This window comes from Notothenia coriiceps, unplaced genomic scaffold (assembly GCF_000735185.1).
Source record: "Notothenia coriiceps isolate Sejong01 unplaced genomic scaffold, NC01 NC01_scaffold00002828, whole genome shotgun sequence".
Lineage (NCBI taxonomy): Eukaryota > Metazoa > Chordata > Actinopteri > Perciformes > Nototheniidae > Notothenia > Notothenia coriiceps.
This window is the reverse complement of record NW_011335529.1, coordinates 146345-168099: the sequence shown is the minus strand read 5'-3', so window position 1 is coordinate 168099 and position 21755 is coordinate 146345. Positions and strand designations below refer to the sequence as shown.

Sequence of the window (21755 nt, the reverse complement as noted above, 5' to 3'; positions counted from 1 at the left end):
GGGGGGGGAGAGAGAAGTAATACGGTTTCCTGATAAAGCTGTGGAGAGTATGTGCTGCAGGGAGGTGGATGCACAACGCACCCAGGAACGAACGCTAGCTTTTACTGTGGACTCGATGTCCTGACAGGCTGGTATTTGTGCAACCTGCACAAACACAATACTGCACCATGATTACAAATGGTGAAATACAATGTAAAACTACCGAAAAATACCAGCTCACTAAAACACAACCGCTCTACTCAACGCAACTCTACTATACCCGCGGTCAGAGAGCGGAGATGTGTCCCCTGTGTGATGTAATATGACACGTTTGACGTATGACCTTAAAGAAAAAGCCGTTTTTAAGAGCAGAGCTCAAAATTGCTCCTTTCCCTCTGAATTCCTGCCCTTATGTCTCGTAAAACATATCAAATCCTGCATTCACTTTTTTAATTGTAATTTTCAAGCAAGTTTAAGCATAAATGTAGAAAAAATAAAAACCTGCAAGATGCTCTTTAACATTATTTATACATTTGGAGTTTCATGCTACTTTTTAACTTAATATTCATTCACATGGAAACCATTCATTCATCCAAATATTCCTGATTATTCACTTTCTTCTTACACAATATATTTCAGCATAAAGCATTCCCACTAGCAATTTCTTCAGGAATTGCATTCTCTAGTTTGTCTCTAAGACTCCAGGGAGCCCCAACAACTCCAGGTGTATTTATTTTTCAGATTTTAATTTTTCAAAAGGCCTCTGGAGATAATCCAGCCATGTTTACAAGTTTTTTTTATGTGGAACAGTTTGTTGTTTCACACAAAATAGTCAGCTGTTGGAACCAGCATGAAACAAAGAGGCAAAAAGCTGAATATTGAAAGCTCATAGAGAGTTGTATTTATTTTACTTATTTATTTATTCATCAGTCCTTCGTCCTAGATACATACTAAAATCCAAAATGTATTCTTGTTGTACTATTGTAACCCGGCATACCCCAACAGACTTCAGTCAAATGGTGGAACTGGAACATTACAATTTCAAATTAAAAACACTTTGTCAAGACTTGATTTATTTGTTGCTGAACAGGAAGAAAACTTGCACATTCAGTACTTCTCATGCAGATGCATCATAGACGAGTTATTGAGCTGTTGCCTGAGCCATCACAGCCTGTCCAATGCCATCTCACTTTAATCAGCTTCAAACAGCTCCTTTACAATATCTAGTCTACATTGGGTTGTAGAAAAACAGAGTCCATCAACACTACAGCAAAAACAGAGTAATTTTATTATGCATGCTTGCATTTTCAATCACTTTTGTCCCTGAGTCATCACAATAACAAAGGCATGCTTGAAATCACAGTCTGGTATGTAACACTGCTGCAACGCCGGATGCCTCAGCTCAGCTTCTACTGTGCAGCATGTTAAAGATTTTCACGCCACATATTTCCTGGGGTAAAGTCTTCTACAGAGGACACAAACCTTTCTGAACCAGTTTATTATCTCAGTGAGTGTGACCTTGATCTGTGGATCCTTATCTCGAGTCACGCAACATTTGTAAAGGCCCATTGAATCATGTCAGTCATTTCAATATCATGCCTCCCTCTCCTGCGGTTTTAGTTGAGTTTTAGGACGAGCCCAGATAATTGGATTTTCTAACCTCAGACTGTTGGCACTGGCATAGGTTTAGGGGGGAAATTAAAATCTTCCCTGTGTAGTGACTCAATATAAAAACAATCCCCCCCTCCCCCCTCACTCGTGAAGTGTGCTGGACATGCATAGAAAAGCAATTAACCCACTGCAGGAATTGATTTGGTCCACTCAAGCTTATCTCTTTTGGCATGTCCAGGCTTTTACATACCCGATGGGAAGATCAAAGGTTTTTCTTGTCTCAAAACCTGACAACATCCTCGGATTAGCACTGATTTTAATCTTCACCGAGCAATTACCTACTATGGTAATCAATGCAGGGCTGCTGTCGTTAATAGTCTGTGGTATCGCTTCCTCTGCAGCCTGTACAAATTGCAGTGATTCATCACCGCGCCGCACTGCCAGCAATGCAGAATCCACTCAAACTGTACTGTACTCACATTGTTGCTACTGCTCACTACCTCTCAGAGCACCGGTGGAGAGGTGTCACAGAGACCTTGAAGTCTTTTAAAGGTCACCTATTATGCAAAATCCACTTTTTCATGTATTTTATGCATAAACCTGTGTTGTAAAGGGATTCTGAAATGTTCAGGAAAAAAGATTCTCTGATCAGATTTTGGCCGCTTTATGATGTCATAACGATTTGTTGGCTTGTGTAACTATTAGCCAATCACCAACCAAGGTAACCCCCACCTCCCCCCCACCTTATCACCTGCATTTCCTCCTAGAGCACCATTGTGTTCTTTTTAACCAAATATCTCTCAGAGGGGAGTGGCTCCTTATTTTCATCTAAAGTAACAGACAGAGAATCAGCACTTTTGAAACAGGGCTGAAACAAGGGGATTATGGGATGCTACAATGATCTGTTTTGTATTTTCGAGACATGTTTTGTATATATCTGAGACATATATACTAGACCCTCCAGAAAAACGCGATTCTGCGATCGCAGAATTTACTGCATAATCAGCAAAATGGCGCAGATTTTTAAAAGGCCGCATATTTTCTAAAGTAACAGACAGAGAATCAGCACTTTTGAAACAGGGCTGAAACAGAGGGGATTATGGGATGCTACAATGATCTGTTTTGTATTTTGAGCCAAACACTTCAGAGACATGTTTTGTATATATCTGAGACCTATAATATATTGATGAAAAAGAGTATAATAGGAGAGCTTTAAATAGGATTTATCAGTGGGTATCAGTGTTATGGATATGGTTAAGAAGGGGCCTACTTCACCTACTGTGCAAACATGCATATTGATATTTTGCCTGGTAGGTGCAGTTTAGCAATATAGGTGAAATCAACTGATAATGGTTATTAAATAGGCTGATATAAGAACACACTAACCCGTATCTTATAGCGCTCTCTGATCCCAACTCGCATGGCAAAAGTGGATCCTGGCAGCAGAGGAATACACAGACACTCGCCATAATGGTGAGCTAAACTCAGGTCCAAACAGCACGGCACCAGAGCCCCGAGGACACCTGCAAGCATAGATTAGCACAATATGTGTTAGTGAGGGTCCTTTGTGTGTTTGCTTGTGACAGAGAAAAATCCGTTTTAAAGGTCCCCTATTTTTATACTGTTTTTCATCAATATATTTAGGTCTCAGATATATACAAACATGTCTCTGAAGTGTTTGGCTGGAAATACCAAACAGATAATGCATTGTAGCATCCCATAATCCCCTATGTTTCAGACCTGTTTCCAAAGTGCTGATTCTCTGTCTGTTACTTTAGATTAAAAATATGGAGCCACTCCCGACGCCCCTCTGAGAGACATTTGAATAAAAAGAACACCGTGGTGCTCTAGGAGGAGATTCAGGTGATAAGGTGGTTGATAAGGTGGTTCAACCTAGGTTGGTTATTGGCTAATGGTTACACAAGCCAAATAATCGTTATGACATCATAAAGTGGCCAAAATCTGATCAGCTCAATTTCAGGCAGGTTTTTATATAAATGGAACAGGACAAAAAGTGAGCAAATATTTTTTCCTGAAACTTTCAGAATCTCTTTTCACAGAGGGGACACATTTTTATGTATAAAATACATGAAAAAGTGGATTTTGCATAATAGGTGACCTTTAAAAGAAATGTGAGACAAAACTAAGAGTGAATTAATTGTGATTTGTTGGTTCCCAATTGCTGAGAAAGTCGTAAAGCTCTGACCCGTGTGTAGGACCCTGCGTATGAGAATACAGCTTCTGTCTGTGTTTTCACTTTACATGTAGTCTTGTCTCCACAGACGTCGAACAGGTCGGTGCTCCAGCCCCCACCCGTCTGTGTGATGGTGGTGATGGTTGTCGTGGTAATGCCGAGGCCGGGCTGTGTGAGTATTGGGTCTGTAAATGCATAGATATTGCTTGACTCCAAGTCATCTTGACTTCCTGTGGTGAAGCCCCCCTCTTCCTCCTCTTGAATCGCTGATGCGTCTGTGACGGAGAGCCTCGGTCTGAAATTCGATTTTGACATGTCTTTAGATAGATGTTCGAACAATGTCCCCCCAGCTTATCAAGCCTTTAACTGTTGCTAAACCAAAGACTCAATGTTAGTCCCAAAGTAAAACATTTTTACTTACCTGTGAGCAGAAATGTTATGTCACTCATTCAGCCAGTTTAATTTTCTTAGAGGAGCAATTCATTTTATTCAGCTGGCTTTCTTTAAAAACGTTCAGCAGCATGGCCCCACAATTTTACTCGAATGCCACTGATATTATCGTACCACTTTATATGATACAGCATTTATTCATGAATTTGGGTGATTAAGGCCTTCAGCAACACTTCAATCACTGCACATTTTTAAGTTTGTGGAAATAATAGATTAAAGAAATGTTTCTGTTTAGTTAGAAGCATGTAAAAGCAGAGTAAGTGAGCTGTTTGCTGTAATTCCATTGAGGTCAGTGATGACAACACAGTGTGCTAGTAAGGGCAACAAAAAAAATACACTTACTGGTGTGTGACTGTCGTCTGCTCCATGACTAAAAGCTCCTGGCATTCAGAGAGGGGAGAGGCGAGGAGGCGAGAAAGGAGAGGGTGAGCAGGGAGTCAGCAGGAATGAGGAGGAGGAGGGGGCTGCGGAGTGACACTTCCCCAGTGAGAGGGTGTGTGGCTCCAGATAAACCAGCTGTCGGATGGCTCGGCCAGAAGCTGTGTGAGAGAGATAAGTCTTGTAGTTGTCTCCCGTCTGCGACTTTAACTCGCCCGCCTGCTAATACAGCTAATGCCAAAAGGGCAGATAGACATCAGGGTGCATGAACACACACGTGTGGCACTGTATTATCAGATGTAAAATGCATTCATGAACATAAAATAAACACACCAGCAGAATATGCCGAAAACATTGAAAAAAAGTACCATGATTACTTACAACATAAGAAATTTGACATAAGCACATTTTGTTATGGATGTCCAACATTATCACAAACTCATTAAGCAATTCAAACTGTTTGTTTGACCTATAGATTTAAAAACATTGTTTTAATTAAATATATCTAAAAAGGCATACGGTTACACTTACCTTTAAGTCAGACAGAGACTCATGCAGTGAAGAGCTGAGAAGTGAAAGACGTGTTGAACGCAGAAGTGATTTTGTGTGTGTGTGTGTGACTTTGTGTGTGTGTGTGTGTGTGTGTGTGTGTGTGTGTGTGTGTGAGAAACAGAAAGAGAGAAGTGAGGGGAGATTTACGTGGTGTAAGGACACGTAGTGAAACTATTTTCTAGAAATAGGTGTCTGGGGAGGCACAGAGAGTTTACTCACATATTGAGTGGTTTAGGAGAAACATTCAGTAAATTAAATGTGGATGCTTTTATCTCATCTATTTCAGAAAGATTAAAATGTATGAGTGACATGTTTGAGTATAGCCTACTATGCATCACAGAAAGTAAGCAGCCATAAACAATAGGCTACATGATTAAAGTTTTATTGGATCTTTGAAATGTAAGGGAAGCTTTTCTTAAATGTTTTATTATTGGCAGTTATTTAGTGATCCATTTGATGATCACTCTTTTGAGCTACAATTTAAAAAAAAAAGGTATTTAGTCAAATTTGTAACTTAAATGCAAAAATGAACGATCACATTTACACACATCAAACTGCAGTGGTGGACGATTACATTAACTTAAGTAGGCTACTCTTTACTTGAGTTAATGGTTTAGTATATTATAGTATTTTTGATGCCGATACATTTGTAGTTTAACTTAAGATTCGGAATGCAGGACTTTTACTTGCGACAAAGTACTTTTGTGAAATGTAGTGCTTCTACTTAAGTGTCAAATCTGAGTCTAGTAGGCCTACTCCTTCCACCACTGAAACATGCATGAATTCACTTACCTGCAAGTTGAGCTCTAACAAGCAACATGTTTTACACGAACCATGTCAGTCTTCAACATTTGGTTTGAACTCTCAGCCCGATTAAAGAAAAGGCTTAAACGTTAAACACGCGCATATTTTCCTGCCGTAGTAAACTCGTAGATTTGTTGATGTCCCGGATCAGTTGCCCAGCAACAACTTGAGACCGACCGAGATGCTGGTCGAAAAATATCGCGTTATTTCGTTCAATTAATCCATGTTTTTATACTTCTGGTTTTGCACGGATTAAAACACACTATTTAGAGGGTATTACTTTTTTCATTTGAGAGATGCGGGTAGGCAGGTTAGCTGTTTCGAAATTCCAATGCAGACTTTATATCCAGTCAGCTTAGCAGCTAGTGCTTACACCACCAAACATGTGGATAGCATCAATCTTCTCATCTAATAGGCTACTCAGCAAAGCCAATACGTTTATCTGCCTCACTGATGTATTTTATCCTTGAGTTTCTTGACCCAAACAGCTTTGCTAATATTTGTATTCAACTGGAGAAGTTATTGGCCACATCTGTTTAAGATTGCGTGTTGGGGTTATTTATACTGCATTCTACAAGATTATTCACACTTTTTTTTATTGATTATTCACACACGTGGCCACGATCCAATGGCTTCACCAGATGCATGACACATGTCATATTCTAACAGAACTATTATGTTCTTGAAAAATACAAAACAGCACAAAGAAGATAACTATAAACAATGAACACTGAGGCTGAATGTTTCATAGGTTTTATTATTTCTCTGGAAAGCAAGAGTGAGATAAACACCATCCACCACTAGAACATTGGAAAGCTGTGTGACAGGTTGACAGAACATGAGGGAATGATATGCCTCAATGTCAATTTATAAAATAACACAGCAGACGCATTACCATCTATACGAAAATAACAGGCATTCAGGAGCATGTGGGAGCAGTCTCACGATGTAATAAGATACAAGTGGATGGCCATGGCATGATAGTACACGGTAGTATGATTGCTCAGCATCTTCAGAAAAAACTCCTGTTGTATTTCATTATAAAGATAGTTGATCACTTATTGTCAGTCATATAAACATGACAGAGAATGGCCTACAGAGAGAAATATGACGAAATGCACCTTGAACCAACAATGAAAAGACGGAACAGAACACAAATTCTGGTGTTAATCTCCCATATCAAATCCGAATGTAAAGTAACCGTATGTGTTCCTGTTAAGCGAAGTTTTAAGGTCCCATTGGTTTAGGATAATTCCTTAGGTCACATTCAGCAGTGAAAAGGTTCAAACTATGAACATCTTTGTATCTGTGAAACCAAACACCACTTGCATCTAGCAAATGATACAGTACAGAAACATGAATAATGAAACATACATAGGCTATATGTTTGAGTCAGTGTTTTATGGCTTACCCATTTTGTGGCAACATTTCCTGATGCCTTTAAACCTTTAACAAATCATTCACTGCTGAATGTGCCTGTATGTGTTTGGGAGAGAGTGAATGTGACTTTAATTAACCAGATAAATCAGAGAGTCTCCGATGTCAACAGTCAGGCCATTGTCAGCGAGAGTGACCTTTTTCTCCTGCAGATTTACATTGAACACTGATTTGTTGGAGACGGGCAGCTTGCCCTGCTCCTCTCGTCCCAGGATGGGCACCTGGCGGGGACCCTGCACCGGATCCTCGTACCTCATCAACTTGACTCTGGACAGGTCTGTTGGAGGGGAGAGGGAGACACATGGGAGGTAGGAAATTAGTTCAGAGAATGTTGAAGTTGAGCAGGGGAATTGATTTTATAATAAGAGCAGAGAGGGAAGATGAGGGAGAAAAGGGAGTGGGGAGGATGGAGCGAGAGGTAAGAAGTTATAGGCAGAAAGGAGCGGTGTGAAGTAGCTATAAAGAAAATTGGACATTGAACTGCTCTTACATAAAATAATGCACTTCAAAATGATTTTATTCTCAAATTTGCCAGCATCATATTGCGTTACAAGAATGTGACGAATGTAAGGACAGATGGTCTGATAACCACAAATCATAATTCCTACAGCCACCACTTTCGCCTGAGGCACTTTCACTTCATCAGGCAGTACAGACACAAGAAGAACTGATTCAATGTATTTAATAGTGTTCTTCTGGCCCTCTCTAGTTGTTACGCAGATGGGTTCCAAACCATCGTCTATGAATTTCTGCTGTATATCCTTTCATCGTACTAACCTTTGATGAGTCTGTTGACCTTGGCTAGCCTGCGGATGATGCTGTCTCCACTGTCGCCCTGCCGGATTTCAACCTTTGTAGAAAACTGTCCGTTGAATGGCTGAGGGTTGACCAGGGACACACACACTCCAGGCTGTGGAAATGGAAACAAGACGTATTCATGAAACACACATTGTTGTCGATTTGAGGCAAAAAGAAAACATTTTGTTTATAAATATCACACACACACTACAAACATATTGTATCTATGCAAACACAGAAAAGTGCAGGTCCTTGACTAAAAGGACATCTTCATGTTCTCCAAAACACACTCACTGCATCCTTCTTTGAGAAACACCAGCACAGCTTATAGCATTTACCTCTGATCTGAAAATACAGAATGGTTTCCCTGGGCAACAGTCCTCCTTCACTTTGTCGTCACCCTCGGTTGCAAACAAGACGTCGATCTGTTCCAGCTTTAGAGGATATGAAAAAGAGGGATTATCAGCTAATCAGTCCACCACCAGAGTGTGTATAGAGGTGTGTTTGATATGCACACTGAGAGGGCTGTTAGCCAGACCCCTGCATAGATCAGAGAAGTAACACCTGGTTTTAAACTGAATTGTTGCATTTTCGCTATTGGGGATGCAAAAATAACAAATAGCCCAGAAAACGTTCAAAACAACACAAACCACTGGCTATCCAACAGCTACTTTTACACCCATTTGTTTACGAAATTATGGATTAATTATCACAGAGGTAGTCCTTAGTAAGTAACATCCCCCTTTTACATCCTACATGATTTCTCTATATTTGTCTATCTGTGTGGCAGCTTATCTTTAGCAGTTATCTGGCTTCACAAAAGTATCCTAGGGACTTGGCTTTTACTTATCGACCATCCAAAGTGTTTGTGCAGACAAAAGTATAAAGGGCTTTCCTGACTGACAACTGAGCTCAGAATTGTCTCAACCTACTTTTGCAGAAGTGGTAGAACTTGGCTTTAAAGCTGAGATATTGTTGAGGGAATCAAAATGCTACAAAACCTGCTAAAGAGAACTTCTTCTGTTTACTACTCAGCTTTGAGAGAATAGTTAAATATATTAAACCGCTAGGGCTGACTTCTGCTAAATTCGTTTTTTTTTTAAGGGCAGTTTCTGACTAAAACATCTAGTTCCCTTAGGTGTGTTCTTGGCTGGGATTTTTTTTTTCAGCAAGGTCATCCTCAATATCAAGTCTGAGTGTTCGGTAGCAATTCATACCTCTAGAGAATTGGTTAAGTAGACCAGATTTTCCATCACAACTGTCCGCTCATCAAACTCCAGCTCCAGATCCAAGACCCTGGGCCCGTTCTTCTCCAGGTTCTCCTAAAGAACACAAAGTAGAACCCAAAATCATCAGATGAACCCAACAGTAAAAGCATGACTGATGGACCGTTCGTATGGGAACAAGTCAAATCAATCAATGTGTAAAATGGCGAACAAGAACAGTGATACAAAGAAATACAGATGCTCAACTTAGCTGTTGTTGACACAACAAATGGCAAATAAACAAAAGGAAAAAGCTGAGACAACCTGTACAAATGTGGCTTTTGTACTCTTTCAATCAATAAAAACGTATTCTAGATATTTCTATGAAAAAGCAATATAACACTGTTGTTCAAACAGCATTGGATACAGTCTTGCACAAAGAAGAAGAATAAAAAAACAAAACATCTTTAAAAGATGCAGACTCCAATCTTCCAACAGAATGACCAGAACAGGCTTTAGACCAATCAGAAGAAGAGCTGTGCACCAAACAACAAATAAGCCATCTTATGTACAAGTTGAATAACCCATAGAAACAAAAGAAAACAAAATAGAAAATGCAGTGATGTATTGTCCGTGTTAGAGGTATCGCAGGTTAGAGAAGGGATGTAACTTTACACAGACACACAAACACTTCTCAACTGTCTGCCCTACTTCCTCCAGGTTTACCTTGATCATGGCTACAAAAGGCATGGCTCTCTTCATGTATTTCTTCAGTTCAGGAAGGGCTCCCAACTCCGTCGCTATCACTTTGTTGTCTGGAAGAGTCCCCTTGTTGTCCTGGAAAGACACGAAGAAAGACAAAACAAAAGACAGGTAAGACAGGAACACAGGCCAGGAGAGGTATACTGGGAAACTGCACAGCATCACCCCCATGATCATTTAAAGACGCGGGTGGGTATTTCAGGGCGTCACTACACTCTGGACCCCTGTGCCTTTTGCATACAACATACGTAACAGACTGCCGCTGTGTGTGAATGTCGTGCATTAGTGTGTCACCTTGTAGTGCTTGCCAAGCAGGGATAAGGCGCTATGCTGCCACGGTGGGTAGCTCTTGGAAACGTAGATGTTGCAGTGGGAGGGCTTGGCTGGAGGCTTTGTGTCACCTTTCTGTTGGGAGGAAAAAACAGCAACAGAAAAAAAGAGGACATTTTTAGAATGATCCATGTATCTATACAGCAAGGTACATAAGATGATTGTTGTTGGAGAATTATGGTCACATGACCTCTGACTGCTTCAGCCAGAGGGGTCAAGGTTATAGAAACATTTTCCAAAAGAAATGTCTCTGCTTCCTTAACAGATAGGTACAAAAACAGGGTTTCGGAATAATAAAAAGACAGCCTCTTTCGTCTTTCCCCGTCTCCTTTTTCCCTGATTATCCTTCAATCTCGTCTGCATGGCAACAAAACATTTACACTAAATCAATAACAGCAATCTGGAAGCGAGACATATCGGCTTCTCAAAGCTTGTCAATACATGCTTTTCTCCAAGCTGCCTACAGCCACTTATCCAAGTTCAAAACTGTAATCAAACAATAGATTGACTTTCCTGCTGTGAACAAAAGACAGCCTTGAGTCTTCAAGTGTATTTTAAAGGATAGTCAATATTATTATTGTTTTATCACTAAAGCATCGAGATGCAGGATGCGTAAAGAGATGGGGACAACATCGATAATCTACAAATGCTACTTCTGAACTGTGGAGCATAAACCAATACATATGTGATTCCTACATATTGTGTATGCATGACTAACACAGGGGCAGTGAAATTGTATTCGGAAAAAAAAATATATATATATATATTAGCAGAGTTAAAGTTGACCTCTTTTGGCACAGTTTGTAATAAGGTCAGGGTTTCCCACACATAGACTATGTGATATTAACGTCTCCCAAAGCATATAGCGCCATCCATCTAGGTTGAATTTTTTTTAGCCGTCCGCAAGCCGATTGATTCACTACCCCTCCTGTATGAAGGGTCTGCTTTATGCGCACCACTAGCACACCCCCCCCCGTTGATAAGCGTGCTCCACTAGCACACACACCCCCGTTCTCGGCTACCACCACAAGTATATTTCAGATCTTTGGGAATGACTGAAGGTAACTCTTTTATAGTAGCTTTTCTTAAATTTCAGTTCCAAGCAGATAAATCCATAGTGTTTGTATTATCCAAGTCAAATAAATAGTGCTGTGTTCTTTCTTTATAAGCAAATAATTACTAAGTCAGTTAATTGTGTATTCCAACTGGAACAAAGCTTGAGCTTTTTAGTTCTTGGTAATAGATTGTCTAAATATTTCTGAACCTTAATCGATGAGATAAATGGCTTGAATTGATTGAGAATCAATACTCAAATTGTTTACAGTTAGGGGTGATGAAATGCTATGACACCTAAATCTACTTTTGGCTGCCTGATATTATTAAGCTTCTCATTTGGGCTGTGTTCTGTTATTTTCTGCCTCATTGTGCTCTTCATTAAACAGCCATGTATCTGTTAAACAACACCTAAGGGAGAAAAGACTCTTGCTACGACGCTGCCTCCGATTTAATGATCAAACTCGATACACTCCGACAAGAAATAGATTTTATAAAAACTATTAAAGAAAAAAGCAATCAATGCTGAAATCAATATTAAGTTCCCCAAATGACTTAAAAAGGCATTATTAGCAGTGAATGCAGTGAAGCGTGTGAAACAACAGAGAGACCTTTCTTACTTTGCTTTTGGGCGGCTGAAGGTACGCTTTGAGTCTCAGTCGGAGGTCGTGTGCGGTCTCCATCAGGTACTGAGAGGAGCGGATCAGAACCTCGTCTACAGGACCCGCCGCAGGCCATGACGCCTTCATCAGAGAACCCGTCTATAAAGGGAAACAGAGAAGAAAGAAGGGATGAGGATGAGAAACGGGATAACAAGTGCATTAATGTCACATCAAATAACAAAACCAGACACGCGCCATATGTGTAGAAATGCCTGACTGTTTCGTGACACCATGTCCACTGATTGCCTCTTAGCTCTTTAGAAAGCGGGGCTGCATACATGACTGGAGTGTAAACTGGTTGTAGGGCTTTTGTTGCTAAGCGACAACCAAAAAAAAACATCTCCAGAGCAGCAGCACTCTTTTATATTCACACATTTGAATGTTAAAAATATTCTCTACTCTCTGTGCTGTTGGGATCGTACTGTACAGCAGTTTGCGTGCCACCAACAGAAGGTGTGTGTGTGTGTGTGTGTGTGTGTGTGTGTGTGTGTGAGAGAGAAAGCAGCAATTTCACACAAGTAAAGAGCAGCGGGAAAAGCACTTCCGCAGACCTACATGAATATTATCTTAGCCCGTTGATCCCAGGTGTATTGAGGAAAGTAAAAAACACGGGAAGATCAAATGTTTCTTTCATAGAGTAGTTCTGTTTTACCTCCGCGTATAAAAAGGGATATAAACACAAAATACTTGGGGACTTGAGGAAGAAGGGCACATTTGAACCCGTAATCAGCCGAGACCCACGTTATAATGTCAAATCCAGTTTCTCCTCACCTTGCCAAGCAGACCCCAAGTGTATTCACACAGGTGGGGGCAGATGGGGGCCAGCAACAGAGTTTGTTTCTCTATGAACAGGAAGACAAGGTCTCGGTGCATGCCTTCGATAGCCAGCTCACGATACTTATCTTTGGCAGCCTGTAAACATTCACAAAAACAGTTCATGTTATTATGGGATCTCCAAACTCTCCCAGACACAATCTTCAATCCAGTGAATTCCCCTCAGAGTGACATCTGAATCCTCACGCATGTTACGCTCCATCTCCTGCGGTATTCATAATAACGTCATAAAAGGCTTACGGAGGATTAAAATCATCCTCGTCTTTAAAAGACATAAAGTTGATTGAGTGTCGTTGGACAACACGTTTTATTCACCTGGTACTCAAAGAAGCCACACTTCAGAGCCTCCTTGTACATCATCCTGTCGTAGTGCTGCTCCGTCTTCAGGATGCCTGCATTCATCTCGCTGGACACACAGGACACAAAATCATTGCAATCAGTCTGCAAAGCCAGTTCACTTTGCAGCACCAGAAAGAACACGGTCAGAAAGGTCAGGGTTTTTATGAGGGAACCATAGAAACTCTGAAGAACTGGCTCACTTTGCTCGCTGCATACCTCGCTTTAGAAGAAAATCACTTCGACAATGATCACATAATCGAACTGCAATGCAACATGTATCTAAATTAGAAATGCACGATGTAACCATGACACTAGATATTAGCTTAGATGTTAGATATAGTAATATTGCAGTGTTTTCTCTTTTCTTGTTTTAAAGACTACATTACAGTGAACTCAAAATACTGTATAGCTGCCCATTATTTGCCACTCTGTCATTATATCCACAAAATTGATGATAATTCATAAAAAATCTTATGCGGTCATAATAATTTAGTTTAAGCTCCAATCGTCACAGTTCAAAATGTGTGTTGATTGAATATTAAACAACTATTTAAACAAGGTATTAGGCTCTTTATGGTTCTAATTCCAGACATGAATTTTAAGGTTTTGGTTTAATCAATGTGAACATTCACATTTTCCTTAAGGAAAACCCACTGTCTCAACAATAAATGTATTAATAAGACAAAATAAAAATAAATAATTCTTTCATGATCAAACTTATCTTAATAATTTCACTACCAACCCAAGCTGCTAATTTCTAGTCCTAAATCTACGGACATGACAAAGACCCCATTGTTGCTGAGATTCGTTTTTAAAGATGAGATTCTATTTCCTATCTCCTTGATGTCAATTCCCATGTATAAGGCCTTGCTGAAAGTGATACCCTAAATCATTTAAAAGCTATACTGAATATCTCGGTACGTGCAATACAACCCTATCTAAATGACTCTCTGCACGTACCTGGCAAAGACCCGGTCGTTGAAGGTGTCTGCGGGTCCTGTCCTCAGGTTGTTCTGGTTGGCGATCATCTCCTTCACCCACTCCACCCAGGTGTAGAGGCGCAGGATGCCGGCGTCAGCCATGGTCTCCACGAAGTTGGCGTCCTCCACCGTGTCCCCGGCATCAGCTAGAGCCAGACGCATACCTGGGAGAGGAAACGCATAGGTGAATTTAAATAGCAGACAGAACACATGCAATATAATCAGTGACATGGTTTTTTTCCCCCTATGTTTCAGAGCTAAACAAACGGTATGATTAATGCCTCTGTCTCACCACCGCCTGTGTAATTTGCTCATATTAAATATGGAACTATACGAGTCCCCTTAATCTTAGGTTGCATATTAAAACACTGAACAGAGCACCAGTTTTCTTTTCCTCCAAAAATACCTTGACAATAAGGTGAAGTTCAGAACATGTGTGGAAAATTCCATAGTCTGAGAAAACTTTAGATACCCAGCAGACATCACACAGAGTTCTAAGACAGGAAGTCAACCTAATTCAACTATCTGCTGTCAGAACTTTCTTTTACTCTGTTACGGCTGTATGTTTCTTTTTCCCTTTGGTTCCTCTACCCAGGTGTGCTGCATTGCTGTAACGAGGTTCAGACGAGGTGCACCTGGAGAAGGAAGTGCTTAAAAGCTCCAGTGCAGCAGCAGAAGGGAGAGGCCTCTGGTGTGGGGACTGCTGTGTCCCTGCCTCTCATCCTAGGAGAAACATTTGATGTGGTGTCTATAATAAATCCTATGGATTCGATGATTTTAAAAAGGTGTCTTTCGTGTTATATTTGGGTCAGTGGTGGAATTTTGTTAGCTCCATAGGGCCATTTTGGTGGGGCGTAACATACTCCCACAGCAGGGGCGGCTTCTAGAGGCGCAACAGACACATCTATATATTATTCAGCTTGTTCAAAACACAACAAAATGGGCCAGAAATATTAAATAAACATCCAATCCAAAAAAAGTAGGCCTGGACCAACCCTGAGGTAAACTAAGGGCAGGAGGTGTGCCAGGGTTCATCTGTCACTACCAGATATACATGAGAAAGATCAGATAACTTTAAAATACAGACTCACAAACAGAACAAACCTTTAGAGACGAACCATGAAAACATCTAATGTATCATCATTATTATGTATGCCTTACAGGACTGACAACACAAGACTTTTGATATGAAACACATTTTCATAGACATATCCTTTACATCATGACTCATTGTTGGTCTCACGACTCCTTTGTGAGAATCTGTCTTGCTCTCATGTTCCTATAAATATTTCATTTAGAGTCTATACTTTTCTTCTTTCTTATGTTTCCAGTTGCCTGTGGAGAGACGATCGGGGGTACGAACCATCTGGAATGGCGATTATGGAATAAAAACTCATGATTGATTGGAGAATTTCTAGTGCAAAAATGTTGAAAAGCTGCAGGGCAACACATCTGATGGGAAGACCAGGTTGAAGACTCACTGCTTTACTGATTACACTTAGATTTAAATAAACAAACTCATTACTTACAGTGCATGAAAGTGATCTGATGTATTGAAAAGCTCAAAGCACTCAAGAACAACACCTCAGCTAACTTTTTCTTCAACGCGAGATAAAATATGCTTAGTATAATCAAGTGTAATGGCCCGTGTATTATGAAGACACTTAATAATCCTTTTAAAAACGTACACCTGATGTGTTTGGGCTGCAGTGTTGCAATGAAACATGACAGAGATAAAAGAGTAAACAATCCCAAAGAGCAGACAGGAGGAAGATAAATCAAAAAGGAAGTGTGTGTACCGTCTGCTGAGAACTTGTCAATGGCTTGGCAGAGTGTGAGGAAGTTTCCAGTTGATTTGGACATCTGGCGAAAAGGAGAACAGATGTTAGCAGACAGAATCTTTCAGGCGCGTCCGCCCACACAAGTTCATTACAAAGCTTGTTGGAATAAATCCGAGGAGTCACAGTCTGCCTGTATTTAAATCAACAAAAGAGAAAAATCGACTGCAAATCAACGGCAATACAGTAATTAAAATACTCAACAGCATCAAACACTAGTTAATTACTGGCGTGTAGGAAGAAAAGTGTTTAAATACAAAGGTTTACGGCAAATTGTAATGACGGAAACATTGTTATTTCATGTTTTAACAACCAAGACAAAATGACACATCAGATGAAACCAGATCTTTCCTCCTGAGAAACTAAGATATAAATGTTAGAGAGTCATATCAATTTATAGAGATGAATATTTCCCAACATGAATATTTGACACACCTTTTCAGAGTTGAGGAGCAGATGTCCGTTGGCTCTCACCGCCTGTGGCCACTTCCCACTGTAGACAGGAGGAAATGTGCTCATCTTCACCATCATCATCATCATCATCAATACAATCAAGTTAACCCTAATTCATGACTCACTTAAAAAAATGCATGTAATACTTGAATAGAGAAATTCTCTTAATAATAATAATCTTAAACCGTTTCCACAGCTTAACAAATGCACATTCAGGCAGGCAATACGTTTAAAATCCTTATATCAATTAATTACTATTATTATTAATTAAGGACACATTTCCCATTATATATATACTCATCTCTATACAACCATATGCAACAATGCATATACAATGTTCAAATAAATAGTTGATCCATCAAATAATACTACTCATAGAAGTTCAAACTACATTTTTTTTTTTTAACAAATTAATATAAAATGACCGGATTTAAACAGTCCATAACATTTGTAGCAAATCACAGCTAAGTCTACTTTTTTTTTTTTTAAACTCATGAAATCACAATCCTGCTGGAAAAAACATGTACAATTTCACTTCAAGATCTTATACCATCTGAATTCTATAAATGTTATTACATGCAGTGAATCTTGCCCATAATCTCTCAGTAGTGGACGTCGATCAAGTGGGCGACCTCACCTGTCTTTGGGCCACATGGCCACGTGGTTGTACAGGTAGTAGGACAGGTGGTTGGGCACCAAGTCTTTGCCGGACACACGGACGTCCACAGGGTACCAATACTCAAACTCCCTCCTCAGCTTCTGCAGACACTCTTTAGGGATGTCTGTCTTTGGGAAAGGAGATGTCTTGAAGAAGATAAAGTCCCACACCTCTCTGGTCATCTGCCCCGGCCTGTAAAAGAGAAAGAAAGGAGAAAATAATGATTGAGCCAGGGTAGAGCAAGGGCTGTATCGGGTTGAAACAAGGCCAAGAGAAGTCATTAAATGCAGTGTTTCAGTTCTCTTTGCAGTTTTATCTTAGACCTAGGAAAGAGATTTTAGGACACTTAAATTAAACATGAAGCTACGAATTGATTTTTCTAAAACTGTGTCTGTAATAGAGCAAATATATTTATTTAATTTCATGGATGAATACCAGGCGACAAATTGACTTTGTCTACATTTGAAAAGATTACATTTAGTTATTAAACTGCAGTCTTTTTCCCTCAGGTGAACAAAATCCATTCTTGTTTGGAGGCAGAAAAGCAAGGACGGGAGAAGGAGAGGAGACAGAGTGAATCAGTTAAGGCTTAATCTGTGTTTACTCGAGTGTGCAGGTGTGTGTGTGTGTGTGTGTCCGTGTGTGTGTGTGTGTGTGTGTGTGTGTGTGTGTGTGTGTGTGTGTGTGTGTGTGTGTGTGTGTGTGTGTCCGTACTTGATGCCCAGCGGTGAGGCTCCTTGTCCGTTGAGCACGCCTCCCTGGAGGAGGTGGGCTACAGTGTAGTAAGCCATGTAGATGGTGGAGTCTGATAGTGACTCAATCAGCCACTGCTTGTCCCAAGGCAGCCGCGTTCCTATGGTAACCAGGAGGAAGGAAGGCACACACACACACACGCGCAAGCATCAATCCAAAAACAAAAAAATACATGCACACAAACATGGGAGAGAAAGCAAAAAGACAGAAACAATAAGTATTAAGAAAGACAATTGTTGTCTCCTCTGAGCTGAAACGTTCTTTTGTTGCGTTTGCCATCTTGTCAAGCTGGCTCCATTCTGGTGCCAAGAACAACACAAACACAAAGGAATAAGTCCTGGGCTTCATTGTGTAATCCTTGGCAAACAAGCCGAGTTTTACATATTTTATTGTCAAAACCTCAGCCGGACCACAAGTGTCTGACCTGCTGCTTTGACAGACTCAAGCAACTCATTGTTTTCACTCAGTGATTTGTGGCTTTTCCTCAAATTCTAATTTTGGTCATTGTTAGGCGTGTGTGCGGGGTGGGGAGGGTAAAATACTCAATTAGCCTCAAATGCAGTAAGCTCTCACTAAAATCAGACAGTGAGTTCTTATTGGTATGTTTTATGGTTAAAAACCCATTAATTAATGTCCACAAGCAGTAACTACTAAATCAAGATCATTAATTATAAACATGTTCATTTGTTTACTCTTGACTTGTGCACACATTTTTCATTAATTTGTATATGATTTCAGAAATGTAAAACATAATTCATAGTATTAACACACATTAATAAACAGATATTGGAAGGCATCAAGAGTCGATTTACACAGTTTATAAACTCTGTGACTGGGATACGGTCTAACTATGGCGGCTCATGGGTTCATTTTCATGAAAACTTAATCCACCTATGCTTTTTCTGTGATTTCTTACCGACTTCATTTGCATCCTCACTTTTGAGCTTAAAGTGTTTCAATTATCTTTGTCGAGGACAACAGCAAAAAACCTAAAGTATATTACGCTTCCACAAAGAGGTGAACAAAGTCTCCACAACCACCACCATGGTCAGGTATTCTTGTTGGTGAAACTTTGTGCTTCATATTCTTAACATATTCATGGAGATTTGTAAAGTAGAAGTCAACCACAGGCCTACACTGTACTACACTGGCATGTACCGTATGCCAGATGGCTCTTAATCATTTTAATCTGCATTTATTCCTGTCTGAACAGAGAGGGAGGCTGTTGCTAGGTGCATTATCACCAGTCCTCTGTCTCCATCTATAGACCAAAAATATCAGTCGTAAATGAGATAAAACATATTTAAATGTTTTTCATCTCTGGCGGAGTGTTACCTTTAAATCTCAAAACAAGACTAAGCAATATTAGCATTTATAGAGTTCTATAAGTCTCCTACATTAACAGTTACTGCAGACCTGAAACAAAACACACACCCACCAAGTCCGTAGGTACGAGAGCAGGCGTGCTCTTGCAGCCAGGCCAGCGTCGCCTCAAAGTTTCTCCTGGTCTCGTCACAAAATCTGTAAATATTTGTGCAAAAAACAGGTCATTAAATCAGAGGAAGATGATGATGCAAACTTTGGCATGATAACATTTGTTTCCAGCTTAAGGTCACAGTCATAGTCAATAATATCTCAAACAATTCTACTAGATCATTTAGACGAGAGAACAGGAAAACACTGCAGCAAGCTAAATGTGTCTTACGTCTCCAGAGACTTGAGGGCTTCATTTGCCTGCTGCTTCCACTCTGCATCCCCATAGTCCAAATACCTGAAACACACACATAACATTAGCATGCACGGAAGTTATTAAACGTCTGTCTTCCAGAATGAATCCAACCTCACAAGAAAAACAATCTTTATATCCATTTATATTCCCTGGTTTCTATAACACTGCCATGCCGCTTCAGATTATGTCCAAAGTCCTTACGGCCTGTCCACACTACAGCTTCGACAGCTTCAAAAAGGGTTTCCAACGCGTCTGCCCATTCACTTTGAATGGGGTGACGTCACGTTGCCTCGCTTTTCGCCGAACTGAATTGTGGGTAGCAGAGCGGAGCTTTCCTGGCGTTTCAGGCTGCAAAAGTTGAGCAATGTTCAACTTTTGAAGCTTCTGAAGCTTTCGGTGGAAGCGTCAGCCAATCAAATCATATGCCAGTACAAGCTCTAGCCAATCAAACCGCTGCTTGTTTCAGGGGCGGGAGATTCATGTGATTGGTTGTTGGTCGAGCTTCAGACACGCCCGCCGGCAAGCTTTTTTTGAAGCTGTAGTGTGGACGGGCCGTTATTGTTACAAATCAAACACACACTAGATTTATAGTATAATATTTAGCGAGCAGAATCCACTCACCACTGGTCGCAGTGAGCCACCACGCACACGTCAGCAGAACGCGACATGACCTGTTTTTCCGGCTCCATGTAGATCATGGCCTCACCCTGTGATACAGAGAGCCAGCATCATTACTGGCTAATGTAGATGAAACATCTATCACACATGGCATATAGTGAACTCTAACATAGTCTGTAGCAGTTCACGGACAAAGAGAACACCAAACAGAAATAGTTTGAAGTTCTTGGATATACTTTATTTTTAACTTGTCCTTTATGTATTAGAGTCAAATAATGTCTTACCCTCTCAACCATCATCTTCTGGATGGGTTTTTTGACATCCTGGACCTTCTTCCCCTTGTAGCCATCGACCAGCATGATCTGAGACAGGAACTCATTCATCAAAACGTTTCATTCACACTGAATTCTTTCACAATTCTGACAACAATAAGTAGGTCACGTCTCCTGCAGCGCATTCTACAATCACAAGCAATCCTAAACTGCTCAGTGCGATGACACATATTCACTTTACACATATGCAATGTGTTCTGCTAGATGTGCCATCGAGTGGCTCCATGCAGTGCTTTCATTTGAATTCTTATTTATTTTCAAAGTGCAATCTGTTGACAGTGAAGGGAGCTGAATGTGAACAATTTTACAAGACTCATGTCATAATGTTGTGACAGGGGAAAATAACAAGCTTAAAAAAAAAAGTGAATGCTATTCCTCGTCTCTGTAAACGAGTCATGTTGTACACATCCAGCTTTCTGTTACGAACCGTTTTCCCAATAGTAGACAGAATCAAACTGTCAAGGGGCCACACAGAGCAATAGCCAGTGCATTCCTAATTTAGTCTATGTCAGGATTCTTATGATATGACACGTTTGTAGTTTTGTTTGTCTGGTTATGGGTGTTTTCCTCCTTGTTTCTTGTTTGGTCCTTCTTCCTGTGTTTTTCCTCCTGTCGTTAGTTTCCCTGGTGTGTCTAATTGTCTGATTGTGTTCACCTGTTGCCCTTGTGTTTCTCCTCCCCTGCTCGGCTGTTTCTCGTCTTGTGATTACCCCTCCCTGTATTTAGTCTTGTCTCTTCCTGTGTTCAGTGTTGGTTCGTCTTTTGTTGGTGACTGAGTTCACCGGTGAGTGTTCTGTTTTGTCCGAGTTATTTTCATTATCCTTGAAATAAAGGTTAATCAGAGTTATCTGCATTTGGGTCCTGCTTCCTTCACTCAACCGTAACATAATAGATAAGCGGGAGGTGAAGTCTGTTGTTTTCTATCAAGCGATGAGTCAGTGCAGATCCATCGGTCTGTTTTAATCCCATTTCCACATAAAAGTTGGGATCTCTGGTGCAACAACTA

The 21755-nt window shown here is 40.3% G+C and overlaps 2 protein-coding genes across 4 annotated transcripts in view; both read right to left on the bottom strand.

Annotated features, from left to right (window-relative positions):
* Window positions 1-6076, bottom strand: part of LOC104940931 (cornifelin homolog B) — an 8028-nt gene extending 1952 nt beyond the window's left edge. Inside the window, exons 1-4 of one of the 3 annotated variants that reach the window (XM_010765947.1) lie at window positions 5957-6076; window positions 4577-4773; window positions 3853-4079; window positions 2977-3113 (exon numbers count right to left, since the gene is read on the bottom strand). In XM_010765947.1, the coding sequence (XP_010764249.1) occupies window positions 2977-3113; window positions 3853-4079; window positions 4577-4602 (390 nt within the window). In that variant the 5' untranslated portion in view covers window positions 4603-4773; window positions 5957-6076. Of the gene's footprint in view, window positions 1-2976; window positions 3114-3852; window positions 4080-4576; window positions 4924-5956 lie in introns of those variants that run through there. The other 2 variants (XR_797840.1, XM_010765946.1) reach the window with 2 other exon arrangements.
* Window positions 6077-6705: 629 nt separating this feature from the next.
* The window catches only part of lars1 (leucyl-tRNA synthetase 1), a 21770-nt gene continuing 6720 nt past the window's right edge, over window positions 6706-21755 (bottom strand). Inside the window, exons 15-32 of the mRNA XM_010765945.1 lie at window positions 20702-20779; window positions 20421-20506; window positions 19776-19841; window positions 19509-19591; window positions 18032-18170; window positions 17297-17509; window positions 16642-16699; window positions 16168-16231; window positions 14349-14532; window positions 13365-13455; window positions 12987-13127; window positions 12174-12314; window positions 10465-10575; window positions 10135-10245; window positions 9421-9525; window positions 8542-8637; window positions 8183-8315; window positions 6706-7682 (exon numbers count right to left, since the gene is read on the bottom strand). Coding sequence (XP_010764247.1) covers window positions 7477-7682; window positions 8183-8315; window positions 8542-8637; window positions 9421-9525; window positions 10135-10245; window positions 10465-10575; window positions 12174-12314; window positions 12987-13127; window positions 13365-13455; window positions 14349-14532; window positions 16168-16231; window positions 16642-16699; window positions 17297-17509; window positions 18032-18170; window positions 19509-19591; window positions 19776-19841; window positions 20421-20506; window positions 20702-20779 — 2106 coding nt within the window. The 3' untranslated portion in view covers window positions 6706-7476. The remainder of the gene's footprint in view (window positions 7683-8182; window positions 8316-8541; window positions 8638-9420; window positions 9526-10134; window positions 10246-10464; window positions 10576-12173; window positions 12315-12986; window positions 13128-13364; window positions 13456-14348; window positions 14533-16167; window positions 16232-16641; window positions 16700-17296; window positions 17510-18031; window positions 18171-19508; window positions 19592-19775; window positions 19842-20420; window positions 20507-20701; window positions 20780-21755) is intronic.